The following is a 21,082-nucleotide window of genomic DNA, read 5'->3' as shown; positions in this document are numbered from 1 at the left end:
GAACGCTCCTCTCTTACTGTGAATGTTATGATTCGCTAAGCAAGGGTTTTACGAGTTAATTTAAATTTTACAATGCCAGAAACTAAAATTTTACGATCGTTACATTGCGTCTTTCGCAAAGCCGCTCGAGCGTTTTGCGGTAACAGAAAGCCCCCACAAAAGTGGATACCACAGAGCTGCCTCTGACATCCCTTCAAGTGACCTCTGGTCCAGAACAGTAGAACGGGGAGTGGGGGGAGGGAGCTGCGGCTTCCGGTGCTGGGAGGGGGGGGGGGAACATACAAACTCCACTTCACTTTCGACTCCAAGTCTGCCGTTTCGGTGCGGTCACCGTGACCTCCGTGCGAACACTCCCGCTGTTGACCTTAACGGCGGTCGACAAACGCCCCCCCCCACCCCAACCTCGCAGGTCTTCTTCATAAACTTCCCGTCGGCGCTGCTGTGCGGCGAGATCCAGAAGACGCACGCGGAGTTCGCCAACGTGGGGTCGCGGCCGCTGCTCTCGCTCCGCGTCGCCTCCCGCAACCCCGAATTCTTCACCTTCGGCGACGGCGCCACCGCCCCCGGCGCCACCGCCGCCGGCACCTACGCCACGAGGCCGCGCCCGGCCCAGCCCTGCGTCACCCCCGTGCCGCAGCAGCCGGCGCCGGCGCCGCCGACGCAGCCCCGGGGACGCCCCCCGGCGGCGACGGCGGCGTCCCACGGCATCGTGGAGGTGCCGCTGCCGCACGGCCGGCTGGAGCCCGGCGCGACCCTCCGGCTGCCCATGTGGATCCGCGGGCCCGAGGAGGAGGGAGTCCACGAAGTGAACTTCATCTTCTACTACGAGGGGGCGGAGAGGCACCCCAAGCTCAGGTGGACCCCCCCCCTCTTGCCCCTCCCGCCCCGCCGAGTGAAATCAACCTTCCGATGGCATCAGGGGAAAGGTTATCGCGAGCTGAAATCCTGATTGGTCAGTTGACTCGGGCCATCATCAGTCTGTGGGGGGTCGATAAAATGCGTGCCCGTTTCATGGAGAAAGTCAGCAGGTGTTATGTCCTCTGGATTGACTCGCCCTTGCCATAGGAATGTGGAATGCCATGTGAGAGGAGATGAGAACCGCCTCAGTTTTCTGCAACGGAGTAACAACGTCTTTGAAAAGAACGGCGCCACGGACGCCTCTCGAAATGAAATGAACGCTGAGTCGATTGCGAGCGTTTCCGAGATTCGGCGGTGAACGGGGGGGGGGGGGACCCAACGCCCCGCGACTTGCAGACGTCTCTGATCGCGGGAAAAGTGGTGAATTTCTCCGCAGTGCCCCGCGAACGCGTGCGCACGCTCGCTTGCCACCCGTACGTCGCAGCTGGTGATTATCCTCAGTTCTTTAGGCACATCGTCGTTGATTATTTATTTCCGCTGTTTGGTTCCAATTTTTGTTGTTGTTCCCCCCCCCCTCCCCGTAAGTCAGAGGTCGCAAACGGGTTTTGATTCCTTACCCGTACCCGTACCCGGCCGCACCAGGGTCGCAAACGGGTACCCGTACCCTACCCGATACCCGGTTACCCGTACCCGGCCGGGTATCGTGTAGGGTACGGGTATCGGGTACCCGATTGCGACCTCTGGGATGAAGCCATGTTGCAGGCGCGGGTGGGTTGATACTAGGAACTTGAATTGTGAGAAGAGACAAGACGTTGGGAAATGAGTGACAAACGGTGACTCGCCAGTGACTCACGGCCTACCCGTACCCGGCCGCACCAGGGTCGCAAACGGGTACCCGTACCTGGCCGGGTACGGGTAGCCGTGTATCGGGTAGGGTACGGGTATCGGGTACCCGATTGCGACCTCTGCCGTAAGTCCCCTAAAGCTGCCACCCGGCGGTCCTCTGCGAGTCGAGGCTTTGCGGTAACTCGCCGTTTCTTCTCGACCACCCCCACCGCAGTCACCGCGTGCTGCGGCACACGGCGGTGGTGTGCACCGCTCGCTCGCTCCGGCTGACGGCCAAAGCAGCACGGAGCCACCGGGTGCAGCGCGATGCGCACTCCCTCCTGCTGCAGCTCAACATCGAGAACCTCAACCAGGTGAGGCTCGCCACTAACACACGCACACACACACACGCCTCAAACAGGTGAGACCACTAACACACGCACACGCCTCAACCAGGTGAGACCACTAACACACACACGCACACGCCTCAACCAGGTGAGACCACTAACACACACACACACGCCTCAAACAGGTGACACACGCCTCAAACAGGTGAGACCACTAACACACACACACACACGCCTCAACCAGGTGAGACCACTAACACACACACACACGCCTCAACCAGGTGAGACCACTAACACACACACACGCCTCAACCAGGTGAGACCACTAACACACACACACACGCCTCAACCAGGTGAGACCACTAACACACACACACACACGCCTCAACCAGGTGAGACCACTAACACACACACACGCCTCAAACAGGCGAGATCACTAACACAAACACACACGCCTCAACCACGGGAGACCAAAAACAACAACAACAACCACCATTCGCCACTAAGTGGCGGTGACGTCACCACGACGCTTGTGCCAGGCCATATGCACCTTGAGACCACTAACACACACACACATGCCTCAAACAGGTGAGACCACTAACACACACCTCAACCAGGTGAGACTCACTACTAACACACACACACCTCAAACCAGGTGTTGTTTATTAAATGCCAGTTGAGTGCCTGGCAGGGGTTGGTGGTGGCTGGTAAAAGAGGGTAAGGCGGTGGTCACGACGTGAATATTTTGTCGCCCTTGTCGGTTATGGATTGCCCGCAATATCTCCCCCTCCGCCGCCCACACTCGCTCCCCACGGGGCCCCATCGGCGACCGGCCGGCCAATCCCCCACTCGTCAAATCCCGGAAATGATTCGTTTGGAAGTTTGGCCACATGTAAAGAGCTTTCCGCTCGCGTTTCTCTCCAGCGCCCTTGGAACAACCGGCAGAGTGGTCATTCGGTCAACGGGCTCTGTGCGGCAGCCAGCTCGCATGCGCTGCCTACGCACCGGCGGCGCCTGTGCTCGGTGAACAGGGGGCTTCTGTTCAAGTTTCTACTCTCTCGAGAGAGAGAGCGGGAGAGAAAACTAAAAAAAAATTACCCAAATGTATTCGCATTTGCTCTGGTGGCATCTTTAGCCGTGAGAAGGTGGGGGGAGAATCGATGCGGAACTGTCATGTGGAGCGGCGGTGGAGTGGTAGCACGGTGGTTGGTGCGCCGTGTTATTAATCTGTCGGGCCCCAGTTCAATTCCCGGCCATGGCGGCTAACATCGGTGGCAAATGAGGGTGTGAAGTGCTCGCGAGGGTTATGGTCAAGTAACCCCCGTGACCCACACGGCATGGGGAAAGGGCCCTCTTTAACCCCCTTCATCAAAAAAGCCATACATGTGCACACATACCTGTCAACCCCTTATCAGTGTCCTACCTTATTACAGACCAATTCAGACCTTAGTGGTCACCCCGAGCGTCCATCATACAAAGTCCCATCACAAGGGAGAAACACAAACAAACAGACTAAAAAAATGTGTATTGAAACGGCTGTGCGCTGTATGGACTTGAAAACTCAATTTCCCTGTACAAGGCTACAGGGTGTAAACCGTATGGGTTGACAGGCATGTGTGCATTGGACAGGGGTCAGCAACCGGCGTCTCTGGAGCCACATGCGGCTCTTTAAGTAATGACTGCTTCATAACATTATTTATGAAGGACCATTGTGTGTGCACCTTCATTGAGGCTCTTGAAATTCATTGAGGTTTTTTGTTACCGAATTTGAAAACGTGGCTCTTCTTTTCACTTTCACTTCTTGTCACAGGCCGCCATGGTGGCGAGATGTTAACTACCTCGCCTGGTATACAGGAGGTCGTGGGTTCGATCCCGACCCTAACACCTGCTGTATATTTGACGTTTGCATGCCTCTCTCCCCCGTGGTCATGTGGATTTTTCTTCAAGTCCTCCGGTTTTTCCCTCCACATTTAGAATCAACGTGCGTTTAGGGTATTTGGCTGCTTTACATGTCTACGTGATGAGCCGCTTTGTGGAGCTCTCATTTGTGGCCAGGATGCTTGCGAAAAATCACTAATTAGCTTGCCTGGAATAGAAGCATTTGAAGTCTTCGTCTGTGTCTGGAGGCCTGAACCTGGAGCCCGGAAGTGTTGTTGCACCTTAAATCACGCTTCTCTGAAATCATTTGCATTAACATTATTTTCGTATTTGGTTAGTTTTCCCACGGCCAACGTGTAGAGAATGCGTGCTTTCTTTGCCGGTGAGATTATTCATGAAAATCTACAAAAGATTAATTTGCTCAGACACTTCTCCTTCGGGGAACGATTTATATCTGAGTGAACGCGTGTAAAGGCGCGTGTGTGTCTGTGTGTATTCACGTGTCTGTGTGTGCGTGGGGTGAGCAGGAAATGTAGTGGTTAGCACGCTGCTCTATGTACCCAGCGAACCGGGTTGGATTCCCGCTCACGACCAACACCAGTGACAATTATCCGAACCGGTCGTGGGCCTTCCCGAGGTCGACTCGGCCTCAAATAAATACCTGACGCTGTGTGTAAACATCGCCACGAGGGAGACAAAGGCAGCGCCGAGCGTGGTGCTGGCCATCCACCCCCTCTTGTGCCGTGCCAGCCTTCGTAGGTTCTCGCTAACAGCACTTTTCCCAGCGGTCTGTTAAGGCTACACGGGGGATCTTTGTCTTTGTACCTTTGTGTGCAGGTGGAAAGCAGCGTGCGGGAGTTCCAGGTGAGCCAGGTGTCGAGCGTGAGTGGGGAGTGGCTCCTGTCTCCGTGCTTGGCTCCGCCTGCTGGTACAGGTAAACCCGTACTCTGGCCGCAGGGCCCATTCCTCACCCTCATCCCCAATCCTAACCGCCAATCACGACCCCCAATCACGACCCCCAATCACGACCCCCAATCACGACCCCCAATCACGACCCCCAATCACGACCCCCAATCACGACCCCCAATCACGACCCCCAATCACGACCCCCAATCACGACCCCCAATCACGACCCCCAATCACGACCCCAAATCTGAATCGTAACCCCTATTTCGAACCCTGACCGTGACCCCAATCGTAGCCCTTACCTTAACGACCCACGTTACCAAGACCCGTTTTACCATGATCCGCGTTTCCATGACCCTTGTTACCATGACCCGTGTTACCATGACCCGCTTAACCATTATCCGAGTTACCATGACGCGAACCTCAATAAAACTTGGCTCATTCAAGTCCACGTCAGTGTTGGATCGCCCCACCCCTCCTGGGCGGCAGCAGTTGGCTACGTACGGTGCGAAAGAAGTTCAACGTACATGCATACACAATAAACTCGGCACATTCGTCAATAACGCTACGTGAATGCAAGCAGACTCTTCATGGCCAGTGAGATGCTGCCACGGTGGTGTATACCGGTTAGCGCACCGGACTTGCAGTCGAGAAGTCACCCCGTAAATCTCCCCCACACTACCGCCGGTGTCCACCGTGCAGGATAAATGGGTCACACCGCTGTTTGTCGACAGGCAGGTCGTGTGAGGCTGGGGTAGAGTGCGCCTACTTCCCACCTCTTCTAAGACGTCTGACCGGCGTGGAAGAGGAGGCCAAATGCCCTCGTGATAAACAATTGGCTGTCTAAATGGGATGAGCAAACGATTGAGCCGACACGCGTGCATGCGTGCGCGCGCCTGTGTGTCTACGGTGAATGATTTCACCGCCGCTGTGTCGCGCCCCGTGCCCGGTGGAGAAACGCACGGACGTCCGTTTACATCCTCGCCGTTTATTTCATCTGCCCAGTGACTTATTGCTCGACCGAAACCGGTAGCGCGCGGAGGGCTTACTCGCACGCCACGCCATTAGCGGAAACCGCGCAGGCGTGCGGCTGTCAACCCCCCCTCCCTCCTCCAAGGATGCCGGTGGTGGTGATGATGACGATGCTTCCGCTGACGCTGCTGCTGCTGTCATTGTTTCAGGGATTACGCTGGGGCCGCGCGAGAAGATGAAACTGTGCTTCAAAGCGACGCGTTGCAAACCGGGTGAGCCGCTGTGACCTTGCCCCGATCGCCGTCGCGTTCAAAGAAGAAAAAAATCGCGTCTCAAAAATAAAAAATGTAAATACCGACTGAATGCCAGCTTGTTTCCGCTTCTTGGGTATAGCTTGATCGGAAGTCAAAAGCGATTTTCTGCTTAAATGAGCATTGAGGCGTTGGTGCTCAACTGCCGTTTACAGCCTCAGAGCCAGTGATGGAAATTCCACATTATTGTGACGGGGCGAGTCTATCCATAGCACCACCGCTGTTGAATTCCCCAAAAAGTGGTGCTTTCTCGGAGAGGGATGATGGGCCGAGTCAACCCCCAACCAGGACCTTAACTCGCGATCATCCGATCTTAACTCGCGATCATCCGATTTCAAGCCACGGTGGCGTGATCAGTCATCGTTAATCAACCAGGAGATGGAAATAAACAATCCATTGAGAAACTTGGAACATCACCGTATCTTTTGAAACGGCAACCTGGGTTACGGCAAGTGATTCTCAGTACAGAATATATCTTGATTTTTCTATATTTTTTACAAATTATAATTGGCAAAATTGTATAACCATTTTCGTAAACATTTTAAAGAAGGCTTAAGGAAAGAAGGTGAATTGCAGTTTTGAAAATGTTTAAAAGCACAATAAACCAAAGGTAATTTTTGCATTGCAGATAAAAATGAGAAAAAAATGTCAGGAAAATTTGAACAAAAACTGGCTTCGGGCAGCCGGAGCACATCAAAATCAACTCGGTCCATTCAAAGACGCTTGGAAAGTATTCAGAAAACTGCTTCTCGGTCCCTGTCCAGATTCGTTAGCAATGAAGTGGCTTCAGTTGATGTGCAGGGGATCACTTCAATGACTCCCGGGGGGCAACTCAGTTTGTCTGCTCTGGGCTGTATTTATTTTATTTTCCCTCCGGTATTTTTTCTTTTCTTGTTTTTGTCCCTTTGGTGACCGGGTCACCCGTGCACATGAGGCGCATCCTGTTCCCTTGAGGCCTCCGCCCGGTTAAACAGAGTCAACTTCAATGCCTTCGCTCTTGAGTTATATGGCTTAGCTGCCAAGTAAAACCCACTGTGGTCTTAATTCTAGATTTGAAGCTTTTGTGACTGCAAGGATTCATACTCTTTGTTTTTTTCGGTAAAGTCACGTAGCTAAAACATCTAATCAAATAAATGAAAACAACTAAATTAAATCACTGTGGTCTTCTCTACCTTCAACGGACGTGGAGGAACAGCAAAACGACACGAACTTTCTCTCTCCTGAAGCGCTCTCTTCGTGGCTAGCAGCCCTCGACATTGGCTTTTGGCTCCTGAACCATATTGCTGCTGCCAGCATGCGCAATAATTGAACTGGCTGTGTGGTCTCAGACAGAGTTCACAAGTAGTTCACTACTTTAAAATGTTTTGGCTGCGTGCCGTTGTGTGTTTGCTGCATGTGTTGTTGTAACGTTCCTACCTGCCCCTGTCGAACATCTGTGAAAAAGAGCTTAATAGCTCATCGGATTCCTCCAGTATGAATACATTTTCTGATTCTGTTTCAATGGATGCCCTTGCAAACGAGATGTGTGTCCCATCTCAACGGATTTTCCAGGGTAAAATTCGTTAATCAACAACTAACATCAATAAAACTGCTCCGTGGTCTATGGTCTGTTCCCTGTTTGCGCACCTCCACACCATCCTGCACCTGCGATTAGCATGGTTGGCTATACGTGTGGTGCGAAAGAACTTCGACATACATACGTACAAGGTGAGAATGAACGCGGTTAAACCGCGCTCCAGATAAATCCGCTCACGGGTCACCGTGCCTCTGCCGTTAGCTCAGGAGGTGAACGCCGTGTCTCTCCGCGTGTGCCACAGGGTCATGCGAGGATGCGGGCAAGCTGATGTACACGGACGTGACCTTCGCTGACGAGCAGGTGGGTGCCGGAGGTCGTCGTTGTGACGAGGGCGATGTTTTCCGCTGTGTTTATCGTCGCCATCGTCGTCCTCATCATTCTAATTTTTTTAAATCATCACGCGAACTCTAGCCACAAAAAGCAGTTCTAAAGAAATGAGTTTTCAATCTAGATGATTTAAAAGTACATAGCACCAGTGGCTTACTAATATCGGAAGGAAGAGCATTCCAGACAGCCGCAGGTGCGCATCCGAAAGCGCGGACTACGGTCACCGTCTTTGTTCAATGGTTAGCCAAAAGGCGCTGCGAGGATGACCGGGGTTCACGTGATGGTTCATGCTCCATGACGAGATCAGCAAGGCACCGCCGATCATTTGCGTCAAGCACTTTGTGTGCAATGAGTTGCGACCTTAAGCATTAATTGGATAGGTCAATGTGTGGGCGGGGCAGGGTGGCGCAGTGGTAACACTTGTGCCACGCAGCAAGAGGGCCGAAACAAAGCGACCTTTTGCGTGGACTTGAAACTTAGGTTTTATCGTAGCCAATGCAATTGATCCATATACAGGGTGGCCGCAAAGTACCTTTGCACGAGGCGGGGGCGGGGGTGGGGGCGAGCCCACCAAAGATGACGTTACCTCGATTCCAACAGCTCCCTCTGTCGCCCTCCATTGTCAGCACACAGCCAGATTCGTGCCCAATTTCTCCGTGGCCAATTCTTCCGAGTGGATGCCTGGCGACTGTGAAAGTGGTTCCAGACAGAACCACGACCCATTGCTGTTTGTCACATGAAGGGAGCAGTTTGATTGAAACCTCCAGGAAAGTTCATGGCCCGTCTGCTCACTTTCACGGTCGTGGATCCACGCACTCGCTACTGGTTCGTGGAGAGCATGAATGTTAGTGGCTAGGAGGAGTGTTGGTGGATGGGATGAGTGTTGGTGGATCGGGATGAGTTTGTGCAAGAAAGTGTGTATTCTTTATGGATGGACATGAGTGACAGTGATTGGCCCAAGTCCAACAGCTGTCAGTGGGAAAATAACTCCGGGAGTCTTGCATGCCATGTGAGTGGACAGGCATTGTGTATTTCCCTGTCACCTGCCACATTGAATGGGGGGTATTGAAACAATCGCAAGCAGCCGTGCCACTTACAAAAACCACACCGTTGTGTAATTGCGGCTCAGGACACTGGCAGCATAAATGGGCCGTGTAATTGCGGAGATTGATGGCTAGTCACAAACATGTAATTGGTTTCATGATCGTTGCGGTAGCTATTACTGCAGGGTATGATTCCGTTTTTTTTTTTCTTGGAAATTTGTTGAACTTTTAATATTTTTGCGGGCGAAATTTAGTGCCTCGTAATTAAATGTCTATGTTAAAAAAAACGTAAAACGTAACGTCATTATTATTTACTTCCACAATGGAGTAGCATCCAAGGGTAGGCAACAAGCCCGAGAACGGGTCCACTTGCAGAAGAATGTTGGTGGATGGGATGAGTTCTTTCGGTAAAGTCACGTAGAAGGGAAATAATAAAATAATAAAAATCAAACAATCTAATTCTCAAGAAAAATTTGCTGTGGTTTTCACACCTGATGACGATTGCTTGTGTTGCAATCGAAACGTCGTGAGAATTTTATTTTGTATTATTTCCCTTCTACGTGACTTTACCAAAATAACCAAGAATATGAATCCCTGCAGTCACGAAAGCTTTCAATCAAAAGATGTAATCATGCTCGCGTTGCAGCCTCTTGGCTGAATTTCTTGCATCCTGAGAAAGTGGGGTGATGGTGGCGGCCTTGGGAGGGGGGTGGGAGAGGGAGCTTAATCCAACAGTGAATATATCCTGGCTGGTAACGATGAAACCAAACTGTGTGAGTGTGCACCGCCACCACCCATCCCGCTCGGAAACACACGCGGCGCCCCAGATTCGACGGCAGAGTCTTGTCGGTCCCCGGTCGGCCTTGCTCAGCTGTCTTCCTTGGATAAGACACGGATTGGAATACGATCGTCTCCGAGCTCGAGAGGTTGAAGAAGAAGACAAATAGGAAAAAGAAGAAAAGGAGGAAGAGGAATGAGAGGATGAAGAATAATTCTAGATTTGAAACTTTCGTGACTGCAAAGATTGATACTCTTAGTTTTTTCGGTCAAGTCACGTAGGTAAAAAATGAAATTAAAATTAATAAAAATAAAATAATACAAATGTATTTTTATTAATTTTAATTTCATTTTTTACCTACGTGACTTTACCGAAAAAAAATAAGAGTATAGTGATTTTTATTATTATTTTATTAATTTTAATTTACTTTTTTACCTACGTGACTTTACCGAAAATACTAAGAGGATCAAGAACAACTCCCTTCCATCAATAAATTTTGCTCCGCTCACGACCAAACTGTGGTGCAGTGATTAGCACGCTGCACTTTGAATCCGGCATGCCGCGTTCGGATCCCGGCCACGGCTAACACCAGCGGTGGCGAGTACGATCTGAAACAGTCCTGGTGGCACCCAAACTTTCACCAACCAGGCCCTGAAGTGTGGCCAACGGCACCCCCCGTGACCTCGCGTCCAGCTCTGTGGGTTGCGCTCTCGCGGCACGATTTGTGCCTCGACGTGACGCGGTTTATTTCCCCCGTCTGCCCCCGCTCCGCTTCCTTTTCAGATTCTGAGTTGGGCGACGCCCTGCTCGGATTTTTTTGCCCGGAGCCGGAGAGGCGGCGACGAACCGGGTGCGGCGGCGGCGGCGTTGGCGGCGGCGGCGGCGCCGGCCTGGGCCCCCGCGGACTCCCCGGCAGAGCTGCACCGGCAGCAGCAGCAGGAGGTTGTGGTGAAGAGCAGCCGTGCCGAGATCAGTCTCACGCTGCTGTGGAAGGTGAGCTGCCATCGTGATGCTCACGTGCGCTCGCCTATTTTCTCGCCCGCTCGCTCGCCCACCTGTTCGCATGCTCGTGTCCTCTGAAATAACTCAACTTTACCTTTTTCTTTACCAGTTAGTGCCCACTTAGCTCTTCACCATTGGAACCTCATTTGCCAATACAAAATATGATAATGGTTTTTTTACCCTTCTATCTGGCAACAAAACTGACACCTTTTTTTACAAGGAGTCATGTTTACATAGACCACAATACCTGCAGCCATAAAGCAAAAAAAAACATAACTCTGATAATATATGCGTCATCTGGTCCAACCCATGTGAGACTAGGCTCTAAGGAAAGCTGTCTCGGGTGTGGACCAATCAACGTCAAGAACAGTGCATGTATTATCAGAGTTATGTTTTTTGTTTGCATTACGGCTGCAGGTATTGTGGTCTATGTAAACATGACTCCTTGTAAAAAAGGTGTCAGTTTTGTTGCCAGATAGAAGGGTAAAAAAACAATTATCACTTAGCTCTTTTTCAGAGGCGACCTGTCCACAAATGATCGCTTAAAGAAGCGTCTTGTCTCGTGGGAAATTTATAGCAGCCAAATACTCGAAGCACGTGATGTTGTTTCTAAAGGTGCAGGGAAAAACCGGAGAACCTGACCTAGGCCTCCCATAGGTCGACTCGGCCTCAAATGAGTACCTGCTGCTGTGTGTAAAACATTGTCACTCTGGAGAGAAAGGCGGTCCGGAACGTGGTGCTGGCCACCCACCCCCTCGTATGCCGTGCCCGCCTTCATAGGTGCTTGCTAACAGCACTTGCCCCTACAGTCTGTTAAAGCCTATATGGGGGATCTTTGTATTTTATTTGAGCCTTAGTGAGGAGCGGAGGTGCAATGATTAGCGCACTGCATTTACAGAGCCGGCGACTCGAGTTCAAGTTCCCACTCGCAGCCAATTTCGGTGACGAATGCCTGAACCTGTCCTAGGCCTCCCCTAGGTCGACTCAGCCTCAACTGAGTACCTGCTGCGGTGACTGAATGCGGCCGGGCGAGCGTCGTGCTATCCACTCACTCCCTTCATGTGCCCGTACCGGCCTTCATAGGTGCTCGCCCAACATCGCTTGCCCCAAAAGTGCGTGAAGGCTACGGCGGGTTATCTTTGTGTCTGTCTCTGTGCATGCACCCCCAAGGCGGTGGTGGTAGAAGACAAGCGGCAGACGATCGTGGAGGGGCAGCACCACGTGCGGCTGGAGGACATCGGCACGGAGGTGACATCACCTCCTCTCCAGCAGGTATCATCGTAATGTTTTGGCGGGGGCGGAGTGGTCAAGGGTCGGGTCGAGGTCAAGAGTTCGTCGCCGCCCATGCCGCTCACTCTGCTCACTCGCTCGTCGCGTCCTTCCGTCCGCTACGCCCGGCTTTTGTGCAGCCGACATCCGAGCGCCATGGTCCGTTATTAACCGTCTTGTCTCCGCCACTGCTTGAGTTCTTTTGCATACCTTCTAGATTTGAAGCTTTCGTGACTGCAAGGATTCATATTCTTAGGTTTTTTCGGTAAAGTCACGTAGGTACAAAAATTCAAATTAATAAAAGTAATAATAGAAATAAAAATCACGACGTTTCGGAGGCAACACAAGCTTCCGTCTTCAGGTGGAACTGTCACAGCACGATTGCTGTATCAAGTAAGAGAAATTCCAAGAAAACAGTCCTTGTATATATACTGGTTGAGGGTGGGAGGAGCCAAGGTAGGCCCTGGATATTATTATTGTGAGGTTCGGTGCGGCTGGAGCACGCTGTTAGGAATGAGCCTTTGTTGTGTAAACGAGGTGCGGCTGATATAAAGGTTTACACAACAAAGGCTCAGATGTCCATTATATAAATAATTATGTATGTTGAACTTATTTGGCACCGTACGTAGCTAACCGTGCTTATTTGAGGAGCGGGTGAAGGACAACAAACTCAACAAAAATAGTAGTTCTGAAGGAATGAGATTTCACAATGAGCACTGTGCAATCCATACACAAAGGGTGTACGGATTGGGAATTTCCTCGTAGACTAAGACACTGGACCGGTGTTTGAACTGCCGCGCGGGGAGATTAAAACCGGGCGACGTCTGACTTGCGAGGCCGTTGTGCAGTGACCGTTACACGACGGCGGGCATCCTTGGCGCGTTCGCGCTTAAGCCCTCTCACCAACGCAGCCCTCGCTGCGGGAGTTAATTGTCACGACAAAACGTGGGCGACACTCCACCCCTGCGCGCCTCCCTCGCATGTTACGCAACCGCGTGGCGGCGGACAAACAAGCGGTGACAGAACACGCAAGAGGGTGGATTGTCATCGCACCAGGGCGGCACTGCTCTCTACGCGACGCCAGAGAATGTCGGCTTGTCACCGCGGGGCGGGGAGGGAGCGGGAGGGATGGGGGCACCGCTGAATGTAGGCACGGGCGGGCGCTGCTTCTCGGCAGAAAGGAACCAAATGACATTGCAAATTACTGGAAGGGAGATTACACACAACAAGGTTCCCCCCATCACCCCACCCCCCTGCTTCCCGCCCCCCTCTACCCCGCCCCTACCCTCACGGTTGCTCACGGCTCGGCCGATTTGTTGGCTCCTGTTTTTCTGTCCACCCCCCGGATCGCCCGTGGTTCCGCTGCCCCTGGCGCGAGCCGTCAGATGGACCGAATGGGGGGGCCGCCCCTCTCCCTCGGTAGCCGTTCTGAAGCCCTGGCCTCTCGTTTGGGTTTTTTTTAATGAAAACGGATTTACAATGAGAAGGAAACGGATGAGCATAACGTGAGCACTAAGTGAGGCAAAGGTGGCCGAGCGTGGGGCTGGCCACACCAACCCCTCTCGTGCGCCGTGCCCGGCCTTCATTGGCGCTACTCGCTAACAGCACTTGCCCTAGCAAGTCTGTGCGGCTATATGGGGTGCCAGGCATAAACAAGTCGATCAGAAGCTCAAGTAGGCATTCGGCGCGGTGATTTTTTTTGTTTACGCTGTGCGTCGTAGGGAAAAGACTCGCGTCTGAATCCTTGCGTGTGATTTCCCGCCTGCGATTCCCCGTGGAGAGAAGACTCGTGTGGGCATTCGCTGGACTTCTCGTGCTGTCACTGTCTTGACGCCAGCAGTTTACTTCCGATGACTTTGGCCACGTGGGGCAGTCCTTCAACTGCTTTATAAACCCTCTCTGGGACGTCTGCAAGTTAAATCGCGGAACGTGCAAGTGGCTCAACATTAACTTTGTTTAGAGAGGCATAACACTGCTATTGGTAAAGACATAGTACTGTACTCGCCGCGGAGAACTGTAGCGACACAACCGCACTCTGTTATAGCTGGCGCCAAACTCTGCCAAACGCCCCTCCCGCATGGCCTTTCACTTTGGATTCTGTTCGGAATCGATTCCGTCATCGGAACGGAATCGGAAGAAAAAACGTACACGTACGTCATCGGAAAGGGTTAATTCCACGGTTATAATTATAATGAATTCGTTCTACTTATTGCTCTGTTCAGGGATGCTGCTGTTGTGTAACGGTTAACGTACTGGCCTTGCGATCCAGAGGTTAGCGGTTCGATTCCATCTCGTGGAGCGGAGAGAATGGGAAGGGGAGCAGAACGAATTTAGAAGGGAGAGGCAGGAGAGTGCGTGGAGGGGAGTAGAGCGAAATGATAAGATAGGGAGAGGTAATAAGAGTGTGTGAAGGGGAGTAGAGGGAGATTAGAGGTAGGAGAGTGTGTGGAGAGGAGTAGAGTGATATGAGAGGAGAGAGATAGGGGAGTGTGTGGAGGGGAGTAGAGTGAGTTTGACGGAGAATCTACATACACACATCTTGAAATGGGTGAGTGCGATCTTGTCGTAGACTCAGGACTGCGTTGTGAACGAGTGCAGAGACGATAGCGTTGCCGGGGTGGTGTGGTCGTGTGTACGGTGCGGGTGACGTGGGGGAGGCCGGCAGCAGTGGAATTTCGGATCGCGCGAGCCATATTGGGGCTTTTTATTAAACTGCCAGGCAGCAGCGGGGAAGGCGCGCGGTGAAATGTCATCCCACCACAGGACGCCCCTCTTCACTGGTGTCGCCCGCTGTGCCGCACGTGTGCAAGTGAATGCTAATGGCGCCAGTTACTCAGCGGCGTTTGAAATGCGCTGCACGAGCATGGAACGTGCGCGTAGACATGAATGTCAAATTCACTTTCCTGTTTCGTGTGTGTGTGTTACCTATGTTGACCTTCTTTCGCACCGCACCGTACGTAGCCAACCGTGCTCATCCGAGGTGCGGAGGGAAGGACGACAAACTAAACACGAAAGCAGTTCTAAAGAAATTAGTTTTTAATCTAGATTTAAAAGTGCACAGCTCCTAATATGAGAAGGAAGAACTTTCCAGACGGCCGCAGAAACGCATCTGTAAGCGTGCGATGCGGTGGCCGTCTTTGTTCGATGGTGAGCCAAAAACAGCTGCTGCGAGGATGACCGGAGTTCGCGTGATGGTTTATGCTTCTTGACGAGATCAGCGAGGTATCGTGCTTCCCATGTGGCAAGCACTTTGCGTGAAACGCATGTGGGAGATTTTAGTGGTGGAGCGTACGAAGCGACGGGCCCGTGATTGGCGCGGTCCCACCAATCAAAATCCCCCTCGGGAGTCGTGCTCGCCCCTTGGCTTCGAAGGCTTTGAGTCGACTTTCAGCTCCCTCACGCCGTCCTTCCCATGTCCGCAGGGCCCCCCCCCCCACCGCACCCCCACCCCTCCTCCCTCGTCTTCAGACTTGAATCGCACGTCGGCGGTTAAGGGTGCTTGCGCGTGTGTGCTCCCTGACAGCACTTGCCCCAACGGTCTGTTAAGGCTATACGGGGGATCTGTGTCTTTATTTTGTGCGTGCGTGCGTGTGTGCGCGTGTGCGTGTTTGCATGTGAATTTCACCCACTAGCTTAAAGTACACGAAGCCTGGAACAAGCGCCGTGGTGACGTCACCGCCACTTAGTGGCGAATGGCCGTTGTTGTTGTGAATCTGTATTTAGGTACTCGCTAACCGCAACCCAATGACTCTCGTTCGATTCCCGCTCGTGGCCAACACCATGAACAAGGACCTGGACCTCCCCTAGGTCGGCTGAGCCTCAAATGAGTACCTGGAGCTGTGTGTACCAGGCGAAGGAAATCACATCTCCTCGCCACCACGGCACCCACGGATAACAGTGTTCAATATTAAAATGTGATGAATCATTTGAATAGGAATTTTGCAGTTCAGGAATAACGTTTTGGTTGTCGTTGTATCCCCCCCTCTGCCCCCCGCAAACCCCCCGCCCCCCCTCCTAGCTGGTGACGGAGCTGCCCCCGCTGAGGTTTGTGCCGGAGGAGCCTGCGGTGGCGCCGGCGACCGGCCCCAACCCGGACGCGCTGAGCCGCATGGTGAAGTGCAGCCTGCAGTACGCGCAGAGGGTCACGCACAACTTCACGGCCAACCGGTACGCTCGCCCACCTGCTCGCCCACCTGCTCACTCGCCCTCGCACTGACGCGCTCGCTCACTCGCACGTGCGCTCAGACGTGCGTACGTACTTACGCTCGCACGTGCACTCCACGCGTGATGTTCGCGTGATGTTCCTCGCATGCTCGCTCACACTCGTGTACACGCTCGGTTAATCGCGTGCTCGCACACTTTGCTCGACAAGATACGAGCAAACTTCTGGAGCAAGGTGTAGCGCACACGCTCGCATACGTACACGCACGCTCGCTCACGCGCACGGTTTATCACTTGCTGTTTGCATTCGTTCTCGCAAGGGCGAGACTGCCGACGGGATTTTGAAGCCGCCGTTCATGATTTATTTTTCAGCTCTCTTTTTGTGTATCCTGCTTTGCATTGGCTTCTGGTGAGGGTTTTGTGAAAATAATTACCTGCTGTTTGTGCTCCGGATAGTTTCCACGTTCCCTCCGTGCCTTGTCGCTGCCGCCACTGCCCACGATCTTGGGTTGCAGTCTCTGTGACTCTGTGACTCTGTGGCTCTCTACGGGGATCTCTCATAGATGTTCGCTAACAGCACTTGTCCTAACAGTCTGTTAAAAAACAAAACCTCTTATGGATGATATTGTTCGCAAAAGCCTACGTGTTAGTCTGTTAAAGGCTATACGTTGCGAGGGATCTCTTGTCTTTGTGAAACGTATCACAAGTCAACGTCACGGGTTATACTGGGACAATAACCAGAGCCCGACTCCCTTAGCTAATTAAATGGTCACCCGAGCCGAAATATCCCGTCATTTTCCGCAGCGAAAATCACTCTGCCGGTAAAGTGGATTCATGTTCCGAAAGAGTGCACCATTAGTCACGGTGAATTATATTCAGAGCTCTGTGTGTGTGCGCGCTTAGTCTCCCGCCTTGCGCATTTCGTTAAACTCAGTTTTCCACACGTGATTTCATTTTCCCCCCATTTTATTGTTTTATTTGGTATTTTCCGTTGTTGATAACGCCTGTGTGTTTTAGAGTCATTCCGCACCCGATTCTTCTTGCGGCTGCAACATGGCTTCATCCCAGAGGTCGCAATCAGGTACCCGATACCCGTACCCTACCCGTACCCGGCCGGGTACGGGTAGGGTACGGGTACGGCCGGGTACGGGTACCCGTTTGCGACCCTGGTGCGGCCGGGTATGGGTAAGGAATCAAAACCCGTTTGCGACCTCTGCCGGTGATGCGTGCTGGCCTGTCAACGGTATTTCGTATCCCTGTTCTGCCCTCGTTGAGGAAGTGGTCGCTCACCTGCCACGTAGATCAGGGTGTACGTTTTTCTTCATTCTGACCGGTTAGTTTGGATGCTTTTTTTTGGAAGGACGTCATGCGTTTTTATCCAGTCTATTGATTTCCCAAGGAGTTCTTATCCATAATTGAACATAACTTATTTCCAACAAATTGCTGCAGTATAAACGAGTGTGTAAGTGGGTGTTACTGTGGGGTGTGGTAGTGTAGAGTTTGCACGCAGTGCTACGAACCAGGTGACCCGAGTTCAATTCCCGCTCATCCAGTAACGATTATTTGGACTGGTGCTAGGCCTCCCCTAGGTCGACTCAGCCTCAAATTATTATCTGGTGTGGTGTGTGAACATCGCCACTTTGGAGACAAAGGCGACCGGGAGTGGTGTTGGCCACTCACCCCCTCGTGTGCCGTGCCGGCCTTAATAGGTGCTCGCTAACAGCACTTGCCCTTAACAGTCTATTTAAGACTATATGGGGATCTTTGTCTTTTTTATTTTTCTGCGTGCGTGTCTGTGAGTGTGTGAGAGTGAGTGTGATTGTGTGTGTAAGTGAGTGTGAGTGAGTGTGTGAGTTTGCCAGTGAGTGTACGAGTGAGTCTGCGAGTGTTTACTGTGGGGAAGGGGTGGGGGGGGGGGGGAGGAGTTCAAGCGGTAGCGGTTTGCACGCTGCACTACAAACCCGCCGACCTGAGTTCGATCCCTGCACCTGTGTGGCGGGGTGGTAAATTATTGCATCGAGGCCAGCGAGTGGATTCCACGTCGGGGAGGGGGAGAGACCTCCTCCACCACCTGTTGGTGTTAAATGAAGCTGCGAGCGTCGTCGTCGTCATGGTAACCGCCCTCTGTGCTTGGGGAGTCTCCGAATTTCGCACGAAGTTCACGCAGAGGCCTCAGCTGCTTTGGCTTCCCGAGTTGCAAGCGGAACTATGGACAATCATTTCTTTATCATCGGTAGTAGAATTATGATGATGTTTTGATGAAGCCGGTAATAAATTACTCGGGAGACAAGGATGAATCTTACTTGCAAGATTGAGCCGATATGACACAAAACAAATAAAGTAAAGCCGTGACGCAAATATGCATCGTACAATGTTCGTGCTGTTAACGGACGCCTATTGGTACATCAACAGCATTCGGTGCTTCTGTTCCCGCAGGCTGTGTGTGTTGCCCATCAACCTCCTCCTCTACAACTGCTGCCCGGCCAGCGTGGAGGTGGCGGTCGACTGTAGGGGTCGCTCGTCCATTGCGTGAGTCCACCTTCAATCCCACCCCCCACCCAACCCCCCCCCAATCCCCCACCACCCCAACCCCCCTCCACCCGGCCTCAGGCCCCCCTCGACCTGCATGCTTATCCTTGCAGGGTCATCCCTGCCAGAGGTCAGAGGTTGAGGACGACTGCTGGGGTGGTAACCACTAGCCCAGGGCATCCCATCCGATATAAACTACGGTTCAGAAAATTGAAGACGAGTTCCAAATTCCTATGACGAAAGCATCCGGAATGCAGTGTTTTTTTTCTTGTTATTATTGGATGTCGGTGTTTATGGGTGCGTTCATGGGTTTGTCACACTCAGCATTTAGGTGTCCTAGTGGGATTTAGCGTTTTTATTTTTTTGGTTTTATTATCATCATTTGCAGCCAGCCACACGTGCGTCATAGCCCAATGGCCCAACCCGCCCCCTCCCCGCCGCAGGCCCGACAGCTCGGCACGACCGGAAGTTCAATCCGGCTTCAGCTGGTGCGGCCCCACGCAGCGCCGCCTGTCCCTGGGCGCCCTCTCCACGCACCGCCTCCGCCTCACCGCCGCGTTCACCCGGCCCGGCGTCTATAACCTGGGCACGGCGCGCGTGTCGGCGCGCCTCCGCTGCGGCGAGGACGATGCCGTGGCACCTACGGCCGCCACCCAGCTCCCTCCGACGGCGACAGCCACCAGCGTTGGCGGCGACGCCAACGGTTCCCAGCAGCTGCTGGTGCGGCAGCACCTTCCGGCGCCGGCCTTCATGATCGTCGAGCAGGGCACGGAGGAGGCGGTCGAGTGAAATCGAGCGCAGGGTGGAAATCGTCGAAGGTGGAATTTGTCGTTGGGATCTTAATACCGTCGCTCACCCACACGCCGCCACCCCCCCCGGCTTCTTCGTAAAATAAAAATTCTGCTGCCCCCCCGCGCCCCTCCTGCCGTCATACCCACCTGCCCACCTGCCTGTGCAACCCTTCTCTTATGGGCCCCTCCTGGTGCCGGATAGGGCAGTCGCAGGCTTCGTTGGTCTGCATGAGCCATCACCTTCTCTTCTTAGACAAAACCGTTGGCAGTGGTGCACAGAGAATGAACAACGACGAACGAAAGCCTAACCCGCTCATCAATAACGTTGCGGCCCTATAAGAGGGAAAAATACAGGTGACCAATTTGGCCAGTGTTCCTTTGACCTCTACGCTATGGAGCGGGGGTCATTACCCAAAATGTTCCCTGCTGTGTTGTTTCCCCTCTGCAGTGTTGGCGGGAAAACGCTTTTTCTTGTTATTCCTCCTCTTGAGAGCGACCGAGAAAGTTGGTTTCCTTCGGCCGGGGTCGTGTTGGTCTGCTGCACACGGCACCGCGTGCGGTTAGAGGGACCGCCACCTGCAAATACAAACGGCTCGTGTCAACACGTCCGCGCGGTCGGCGCGCAACGATTTGTCGCTAACGCTCGACTCTTGCGCCCGTCGCAACGCACGTGCGCAAGAAGCAGGTCGTACACACGATGCGCACGTGTGTTTTTACGATTGCTCGACGTGACCCCGTCCGGCGGCTCGATGCAACACGGCGGTGTTTATAAACGGCTATTAAATCGGACGCGCGGTACAGCGACAACAACAACAGCAGCTCGTGGTGCCGCGCGATACAGCACCACCGCGAACGCCCACGGCAGTCTCCCTTGGGGGTGACAATCTGCGAGCTGACGGCTTTTCGAACGCGCCGAGCGTTGCGTGGCGGTAACGCGGTGTCACAACAAGAGTTCAGTGAGCTCGGTCGATCTCATGAGGCTTGTTGTCCTGAGTGTATGATACAGGACTTGGTTCTAAATTACGAAAAATCCACTGTAGCCAGAACAACCCCAGGAGGCGCGCTGCCTGTCCGAGTCACAAGAGTAATTCATCGCTGAACGCGGCAGTAGATGCGTCCGCTGACAGAAACGCGATAAGTGAAAACGATTTCACCGTAAATGTAACGATAAAGTTTGGTGGGATATGATCAGCTACGCGCACCACACAGCGAGTTGGCGAGACAAAGATCTGAGGGTACGCTGTCGCGTTGCTGTATCATTCCGCTCGCCGTGTCGCCGTACCGCTGAGCCGCGCAGTTCAAGAAAGGAGTTTGCCGTCGACCGCTCAGAAACCACGTTACAACAACGGTGTGCGTTCCGCGTTATAACGGTGCGCACTCCGCGTTATAGCGGGAGAGTTGTGAGAAAAGTGTTCCCAAAATGAAAGCACCGTGTTATTGCGAGAACGCACTATCGTGTGAACGAACGCCACGCGTTAAGCGTGGACTTGCTTTGCTCCAGCGTCCGAG

The 21,082-nt window shown here is 52.9% G+C and overlaps 1 protein-coding gene across 1 annotated transcript in view; it reads left to right on the top strand.

The window, feature by feature from the left end:
* Positions 1-19,690, top strand: part of TRAPPC8 (trafficking protein particle complex subunit 8) — a 56,210-nt gene extending 36,520 nt beyond the window's left edge. The window contains 10 exon segments of the mRNA XM_078613783.1: positions 410-855; positions 1,919-2,057; positions 4,746-4,842; positions 5,996-6,058; positions 7,915-7,973; positions 10,605-10,814; positions 11,994-12,095; positions 16,111-16,259; positions 18,690-18,782; positions 19,226-19,690. Of these exon segments, the coding sequence (XP_078469909.1) occupies positions 410-855; positions 1,919-2,057; positions 4,746-4,842; positions 5,996-6,058; positions 7,915-7,973; positions 10,605-10,814; positions 11,994-12,095; positions 16,111-16,259; positions 18,690-18,782; positions 19,226-19,571 (1,704 nt within the window). The 3' untranslated portion in view covers positions 19,572-19,690.
* The last annotated feature ends 1,392 nt before the right edge of the window (positions 19,691-21,082 follow it).

Source organism: Lampetra planeri, chromosome 42 (genome assembly GCF_965212315.1).
Source record: "Lampetra planeri chromosome 42, kcLamPlan1.2.h2, whole genome shotgun sequence".
In the NCBI taxonomy this organism is placed as follows: domain Eukaryota; kingdom Metazoa; phylum Chordata; class Hyperoartia; order Petromyzontiformes; family Petromyzontidae; genus Lampetra; species Lampetra planeri.
The sequence above is the reverse complement of the archived record's forward strand: the minus strand, read 5'-3'. Positions and strand labels throughout refer to the sequence as shown.